Source organism: Ovis aries, chromosome 12 (genome assembly GCF_016772045.2).
Source record: "Ovis aries strain OAR_USU_Benz2616 breed Rambouillet chromosome 12, ARS-UI_Ramb_v3.0, whole genome shotgun sequence".
Taxonomy (NCBI): domain Eukaryota; kingdom Metazoa; phylum Chordata; class Mammalia; order Artiodactyla; family Bovidae; genus Ovis; species Ovis aries.
The window spans coordinates 6,366,357-6,375,461 of NC_056065.1; the positions used below are offsets into that span (position 1 = coordinate 6,366,357).

The 9,105-nt window shown below is 34.3% G+C and overlaps 1 protein-coding gene across 5 annotated transcripts in view; it reads left to right on the top strand.

Moving 5' to 3' along the window:
• Window positions 1-9,105, top strand: part of KCNT2 (potassium sodium-activated channel subfamily T member 2) — a 445,611-nt gene extending 436,506 nt beyond the window's left edge. For all 5 annotated transcript variants that reach the window (XM_060396308.1, XM_060396309.1, XM_027976255.2 and 2 more), the window contains one exon: window positions 6,478-9,105. In XM_060396308.1, coding sequence (XP_060252291.1) covers window positions 6,478-6,589 — 112 coding nt within the window. In that variant the 3' untranslated portion in view covers window positions 6,590-9,105. The remainder of the gene's footprint in view (window positions 1-6,477) is intronic.

Sequence of the window (9,105 nt, forward strand, 5' to 3'; positions counted from 1 at the left end):
AGAAAACCACAAATTTATTTATTTTTATATTTTTATTCCCCCATAAAGCCCCATATTGTTCTTGTGATATAAATACTTAGAAAATCGAAGTCGAATTTTGGTGTTCAATAAACAAACGCATTTTGTGCACTGCATTGTGTATTGCTGTGTGTCGTACTATACAAAAGCATCATAGGATGGCAGAGGTATAGAAGACAGCTTGAATTTTGTTTTCAATATATTGAGCAAATATACATTTGGACAAATGATAGAAAATCTGTGAAATGAAAAAAAGAAGCTCAAAGGAAAACCTAAACTATACCACACTAGCTAATTCTAAATCCCTTAGAGCTTTCAAAGCCAAGGTAAAATTGGTCAAAGTCTTTATTAGGAAACGGTCTATGGTAGTAATTTGTATTATGCATGTTAATAAAAGTGTTAAAGTGCTGCTTTAAAAGTGTGGTCTATATAGCATGACTTTGTCACATGAGTTAAGCATGGATTAAATGAGATAGTGTTTTTCTAAACTCAGAAAAGAAGGCATTATTGTGAGTTACTCTGATTATAATGATGGAGGACTTGAACTAGACTCTTAGGGTAGATAGGATTTGTGCAGGTGGAGAGGAGAGAACATTCCAGAACAGGGAGATGGCTTGAGAAAAGGCAGTACCTGGGCATTATATAGTATGTGCCAACTGGCAATACTACAGAGCCTAGTGTGACCAGACTAAAAGCTTTGTATTGTTAGCATTTGCATTGCTAATAACTAGTTAAACTGAATATCGATTTAGTTCAGTTCAGTTCAGTTGTGTCCAACTCTTTGCGACCCCATGGACTGCAGCACGCAGACTTCACTGTCCATCACCAACTCCTAGAGCCTACTCAGACTCATGTATATTTAGTCGAAGATGCCATCCAACCATCTCATCCTCTGTCATCTCTTTCCCCTCCTGCCTTCAGTCTTTCCCAGCATCAGGGTCTTTTCAAATGAGTCAGTTCTTTGCAGTATTGGAAACATATTAAGCCTGACTTTGGAAGGACCTTAGATTAGAAAATAAAGAATTTATACTCAATCTTCTAGGTAATAAGAGCATTTGGTTATATGAGTAAGAAAGTAGCAAAATTTTAGAAGTCATTTTGACAGCTGTTGATGTAAGCCTAGGAGAGAAATTCCTTATGAGAAGCTGCTCCCAAGATCCATGGTTCTAAGGATTTTCTAGACCAAGTCTTGCTTACACAAGGTAGTTAACTCCAGATTGTATTAGTGACATAAAACCAATGCCAAAGATTCAAAAGAATTGGTGGGTGTTAGGTCCACAGGAAGTGTGTGTGTCTATAACCAGGAAAATAAGCAATAAGGCCAGTGACTAGGAAGTGTGAGGACATTCTGTGAGGCAGAGCATAAAGTGGATCCATGCCAAGTGGTTTAGAACTAAAGTTGGTATTAATAATATGCTAGCAGTTAGAAGCCTACTTGTAGATGTTGCCAGTTTTCTGGGAGATTTCAGCTGGGATTGAAAGGGTTCTTTTTTCTTTTTTTTGAAAGAGCTGTCTAGGAAGCAATGGAATTGATTGGCAGGATAGAGATAAGATTCTGTCATAACATCTGGATGAGGGTTGTAAAAGCAAAAGCCTATGGAATAAATTTATGGAGGCAAAGCCTATGGAATAAATTTATGGAGGCAAAGTTTAAGACTTGTTTATTGTTCTGGGAATTGGAAAATAATGGCTCTCACATGGTTTTAAGAGTTAGAATCTATGAGGTTGCAAAAAAAAAAAAAAAATTACTCTTTAACTGAAACAAGTCAGGATGGTGAGGCACTTTTCCAAGCAGAAAAGAGCAGTCTTTGGGTGAGGAGGAGAGAGATGAGCAGCTGGGGTTTCAGTACATTGTTCAACGCACTAATGGAAATGTCTAGAAAGCTTACGGGGATATAATGCTGAGCTTTGGAAAGAAGCTAGTTCTACATAGAAATTAGTTATTTTTTTCATCTTCTAAATGAATGAAACTTAAAAAAATCAGTTTTTAAAGATAAGATACTTAAAGAAGAAAAAGTAGAAGAATGAATGTTGGCCTATTGAGTTACTACTCAGTTTTAGGGCCAAAAGATGAATGTGCTTCAGAAACTTCTCAGAAAAATAATATCAGCAGGAGTAACTCTGACCCAAAACAGTGTGAAAAGATTTTATATAAGGCATCAAAGATACAACTAGCAAAAAACATAATAATGTTTTTTTTTCTTTTTGCCATCTGATAGTTAAAATATTAGAACTTTGAGGAATTAGATGATGATAATTCCAGCTGCTAATTGTCTTAAGGCGGCTGTCAAAATTTATATCCAGTGGTGATGATGAATTTATGGAGCACTTTAAGTTAGATGAAAATATCTTATTTGTGATGCACCTGGCTTTCAACTGTGCATTCTGGAGACTGCACTTCGTATATAATTAAAATGTGATAAAACTATTGTTTTTCTTGTGTCCATATTTACACATATCTTTCCTCCTTTGACCCATAAAATCAGGCAATTTTGATTAGTTATCCAGTCTGGCCTTGTAGTCCCAACTTTTGTATGCTTCTTTTTCAAAGTTTCAATTATATATATTTTTTAAAGTGATTGTACCATAACGAGTCATAAGTTTTTTGAGACTAATATGATTATTTTCCATGATTATATTTCATGAAATTGTAAGATCATGTTAACCTTTTGAGTATATGTACCTAGCCTTCTATTAAATAGATTTTGTAACCCAAAATAATTCCTGAAACTTTTTCAAACTCAAACATAAAAATAAAATATGGATGTTACAATATATATAGGAAAAATAGGCATGGGATTTTCTGCCTTTTAGATACTATTATTTGTATTAGTTTTAAGCTAAAACATCAAATTGACTACTATTTTTAAAAAAAAGACTCCTTTGCCATGCTTTGTATTTTTGGCATTGGGATAATTAAATTTTAGTATAACTGGAGCAAAAAAAAAAAAAAGCTACCACAACAAGACGTACAAAAAACACATTCAAGAAATTTATGTTTTATTAGACTCATAAGTTTAGTAGTGATTATAATATGGAAGGGGACTCTTGCAGCTAAATCAATGAATTTAAGGGATAACAGATTATACCCAAACTTTTTATGGTTTTCTAAAGAACCACATTCAAAAGTTCATTTTAATTGAAGGCACAACATTAATTTGATTCAAAGAACCATAAATCACTAGATGATATGGTGATAAAAAGGTTAATGGGCATTTTTAGTTTTCTTCATTGATCTACCATGCTACCGATATTCATAGGAATTATAAAGCAGGCCCATGGATAACAACATCCAGTCAATAGATCCAAGTACATGAATTTCAACTTTCGTTTGAGAGAAGAAAATAGACTACAGTGCTTTAAACTGCTCTTCTCATTTTCATTAAAGGACATCAGTTCAGTTCAGTTGCTCAGTCCTGCCCGACTCTTTGTGACTCCATGGACTGCAACATACCAGGCTTTCCTGTCCATCACCAACTTCTGGAGCTTGCTCAAGCTCATGTCCATCCAGTTGGTGATGCCATCCAACCATCTAATCATCTGTAAGCCCCTTCTCCTCCTGCCTTTAATCTTCCCCAGCATCAGGGTCTTTTCCAGTGAGTCAGTTCTTCACAACAGGTGGCCAAAGTATTGAAGTTTGAGCTTCAGCATCAGTCCTTCCAATGAATAGTCAGACTGATTTCCTCTAGGATTGACTGGTTTAATCCCCTTCCAGTCCAAGGGAATTTCAAGAGTCTTATCCGACACCACAGTTCAAAAGCATCAATTCTTCAATGCCCAGCCTTCTTTATGGTCTAACACTCACATCCACACATGACTACTGGAAAAAACCGTAGCTTTGACTATACAGACCTGTGTTGGCAAAGTAATGTCTTTGCTTTTTATTTTATTTTATTAACTTTAAATTTATTTATTTTAATTGGAGGCTAATTACTTTACAATATTGTATTCATTTTGCCCTACATCAATATGAATCCACCACAGGTATACACATGTTCCTCATCCTGAACCCCTCTCCCTCTTCCTTCCCCGTATCATCCCTCTGGGTCATCCCAGTGCACCAGCCCCAAGCATACTATATCCTGCATCAAACCTGGACTGGCGATTCGTTTCTTATATGATATTATACATGTTTCAATGACGTTCTCCCAAATCATCCCACCCTCTCCTTCTCCCACAGAGTCCAAAAGACTGTTCTATACATCTGTGTCTCTTTTGCGGTCTCACATACAGGGTTATCATTACCATCTTTCTAAATTCCATATATATGCATTAGCATACCGTATTGGTGTTTAATATGCTAAGTTCGTCATAGCTTTTCTTCCAAGGAGGAAGCGTCTTTTAATTTCATGGCTGCAGTCACCGTCTGCAGTGATTTTGGAGCCCAAGAAAATAAAGCCTCTCACTGTTTCCATTGTTTCCCCATCTATTTGCCATGAAGTGATGGGACCGGATACCATGATCTTTGTTTTTTGAATGTTGAATTTTAAGCCAGCTTTTTCACTCTCCTCTTTCACCTTCATCAAGAGGTTTTTTAATTCCTTTTCACTTTCTGCCATAAAGATGGTGTCATCTGCTTATCTGAGGTTGTTGACGTTTCTCCCAGCAATCTTGATTCCAGCTGTGCTTCATCCAGTCTGGCATTTCACATGATGTACTCTGCATAGAAGTTAAATAAGCAGGGTGACAATATGCAGCCTTGGTATACTCCTTTCCCAATTTGGAACCAGTCCATTGTTCCATACCCAGTTCTAACTATTGTTTCTTGACCTGCATACAGATTTCTCAGAAGACAGATCAGGTGGTCCGGTATTCCCATCTCTTTAAGAGTTTTCACAGTGTATTGTGATCCACACAGTCAAAGGCTTTGGCCTTTGTCAATCAAGCAGAGAACATCTATGATCCAATATTCATAAATATGTCCAAATTAAAGGACATATTTATAAATATCTTCCTTTTGGTCTTTAAGAGAAGTACAAATCTTCATTATAGTTCCCCTTTTAAGTTAGTTTCTCCATTTATTTATGTGACTCCTAACATTATTACAAAGTGATGAAATACTCATTGCATTTGCATCTGAACAAAACCTTTTAGGAGCTGTGTTACATGTATTCACTTTCCACCTCTCAATTCCAAATGCTCATGGCTTCCCACTGCTTCTAGAACAGAAATGGAAACTTATCCTGAAGCTGAAAGTCCTTCATTAGCATCTTTCTAGGTTCTTTTGTGAATTCATCTCCTGTCCTTTCCTGGTCTAACCAGTCCTCTAAAGTCAAACTCATTTTCTGAACATGCCAAGGTCATCCCTGGGATGGAACTTTTTTCTCAGTCCCATTTCCACTCCACTTCTACCTGGACTGACATCAACCTAACCCCCTCAGTAAAACATTCCCTCATTGTCCCCTGTTCTTTTCATCTTTCTGTGGTGTTTGGAATTTCTTTTTCATCCTTTTATCTGCTTCATAAATTAAATCCTCTGCAGGGGTCAGAGAGTATGGCTTTTCATATCCCCAGATCCAGCTTGTAGTCTAGAGAAGCTCAAGAAACAGACACTCATATCATTAAGCAGTCTGAAGCAAACCATGCTTCTTGAAACAAATTCTAACGTTGAAATTTGTGAGTTTGGCAGATGAACATTTACCTATTTATTAATAGAGTGAATTAAGGATAATTTTTGGTCCAATTGCTTAATATAGCATAACCTGAATTTTAGGTTAATTAATTTAAAATATTATCTATGCATAATGTTCTTATAGCATTTCTGAAATCATTGATTTTTTAGAATCATAGAATATTTAAAAGTCTATAGAAATAATTTGATCAAATTATTAACAGTTATGAATGATAAAACTAAGAACAATCAAGTAATATAATCATGGCTAGAATTTAGGTCTCCTTGATAGAAACATAGCCAAAGTAAAGAATAATAAACCAATATATTTAAAATGGATAACCAACAAGCACCTAGTGTATAGCACATGGAACTGCTCAATGTTACGCGGCAGCCTGGGTGGCAGCTGGGTTTGGGGGAGAATAGATACATGTACATGTGTGACTGAGTCCCTTTTTTGTTCACTTGAAACTATTACAGTGTTGTTAATCGCCTATACCACAATACAAAAGAAAAAGTTCAAAAGAAAAAAGAATAGATCAACAAAATACTAGAATAAAACATAAATGTTTGATAAGGTGAACGTGGTGATGGATTGTAATTGAATGTAATGATTCATCATTCATCCATATTCATCTTCATGTTTTTATGTATAGAAATAATACAAGCCCTGCAAAATTTACAGACCAAATAAACAGCAAGTCCTTCCACCAACATTATATAGAGACCAGTTTTGATAACCATAAACACTAAACAAGTAAACTTTAAGTAAGAGTCTAAAGTGTCAGGGTGAATGAGCTTTGCCTTTAGTTGCTACTGCAGTCATTTACTTTGTTTTCTTTTATTAGATACTTAATCCGACCGGATCCACTGGCTTACCTACCCAACAGTGAACCCAGTCGAAAAAACAGCATCTGCAACACCATGGTTCAGGACTCTCGAGAGGAAACTCAGCTTTGATAAAAAGAAAATAATAAACTGTTGTTTGTTTTTTTTTTCCCTCCAAGGATGTTGCTTGAAACAACTTTAGATCTTAGGAAAGAAAAAGCATTGCTGGCATGAACTAAACTAGGTTGGAATATATCCAATTCTCTCATATTTAAAAAAATCTATTCTCCTGGAAGTATAGAGTATTTTGAAACTTGAAGTACTGCTTGTTGGTACTCCTCCTATGAATATCGGAAAGACATCAATGGAATGGTTTTGAAAACCTAAATCAGAACACAAAAATTTAAACCTGATGTTCCTTGTTTGACAATGATGCAAACTGTAGAAGCCAATTTTTTAAAAAGTATTAAGGCTTTATGAAAGTAGACTAGAAATCTAACTATATTTGGTGCATCCCAGTGGACGTAGAAGATGGTTGCTCCTCTTAAAATTAAATGTGTCCTATTACATTGCTGTTCTATAAACAGCTCATCATACTGTGTCTAGTCTTCTCTACACAGATAAACAAATTTATGTGGCAGACTTCTGTGTAAGAATCATAGTTTGCTTTAGAATATGAATCCTTCAGTCTTTTTAACCTTTTTCTTGCCTTTTCATATGATAGGATATCCATTTTAGAATTTGCCATGTTGATAGCATGTTTTATTACGCTGAAGAAATCAAAACAAACAAAAATAAATACTATGCGAAATTTCCCTCACTTTATGTTTGACACACATTGTATGCCAAGAAAAGTATAAAAGCAAATATGTATTGTTCTCCTAACATATTGTTCTCCTAAGAGAATACCTAACATAGGGAAAATACTTGAAACACATTTGTTGATTTAAGTTTACTCCAAGAGTTGAAACTGAAATATTAAGTAAAGATTTTCATTAAAATCTTGAGCTTTAACATTTTTTATATATCTATACAGTATGTTTCAATAGAAAGATACTTTAAAAGAAACATAATTATGCTTTTTATAGAATACAAAGAATTTAAAACATTAGAAGTCCTCCTTTATGCTTTTAGCATTAATCGTATTCCAAAAAATGCTATATCAAAATTGTTATCTAATGTAACTGTACTTGAACATTGTGTGATATAGGAAGCTATAGATAGCTTCCTATAGATAGGAAGCTTGGGGGAATTCCCTGGTGGTCTAGTGGTTAGGCCTCTGTGCTTTCACTGCCAAGGGCCTGGGTTCTAATTCTGGTCAGAGAACTAAGATCCTGCAAGCTGTGTGGCGTGGCCAAAAAGAAAAGGTAGTTTTTGCCATTCACATTGAATGCAGACCATACAGAATTGGGCAGTTATAAAAGAAAAGGTGGCCCTTGGTGACTCCAGCGCTCTTACCTGTGTTGCATTAGTCCCTTTCGGAAACAGGTTGAAAAACACAGAGCTTAGTTTGCAAGGTAGTTGGAATGTCTTGTCATTCCCATGAAAGAGATACTGAAAAAATTTAAAGATATTTTTGCTCCAAATTTTTTTTCTGAATTTTACTTTGAATTTTAATTCAACAGAAGGTAGAACATTTAAAACTAGAAAGAGTTGTGGTATCATTTCTTTACACAAAGAAGCAGATAAACTGAAAAGAAAATAAGATTAAAGGTAACAAATAAACTCTAACATTCCCCCCAATTCTGTGAATATAAAATATAAAATGTGAAATTATAGATTACAGCTATTGTATAATTTGGCTTTGTGTGTATGAAATGCCTATTTGTTATTGTTTTTGTTTAGTATTTTACATTACTCTCATTTTAGAACAACATGAACACCAAGAATTTCCCCTAAAATAGGGAGACCCTATATTTAATTCTCTTTAACCAAACAAGGAAATAGAAACATAACTTAAAACAAAGATGGTATGGTTATACATGTGTATTTGTTATAAACACAGGTGAAATACAGTTGACAAACATAGTCATATAGAAATTATTCAAACTGAAGGCAGAATTGAATTAATATATGTAATGGAGAACAACAATAAATTTAATGAACTTGTTTCATATTTGCACATTGAAATTTAAGTATGATATTTCTTTGAGTTGCCATGTCTTTACCCATTACAGTTGTGTTTAGAAATAAGTATAAAGTTTTATGAAATCTTTTTCCTCCAATATCTCAAATTGAGTATTTTTGCATTATGACAGTTGCCAAGACTAGGGTTTTACGCTGGGTAGGACCTGACTATATTTCCTACAAAAATAAAAAATGTGTTTCATAAATTTTAAAATAATTATTTTTGACTATGAACATTAGTCCAAATTTAATATTTAACACAATTCAGATCAGCTTGCTATAATGATGATAGTTTATTACTCTTTCTGTTATTTAAAAAATAAAAACACACTTATAGAAGCCTTTTAACAAATGGTTGCCTTTTTAAATTACTTACACTTGCACATGAAAATAGAATATGAAGTCAATATTAGTTCTTATAACCCTATGGGCTTTGATTCTGTTTATTGTCTATGTACCATTTTGCTACCAGTTACATTGCTTTAAAATAAATAATAAAATTATTTCTGATGATGACAACA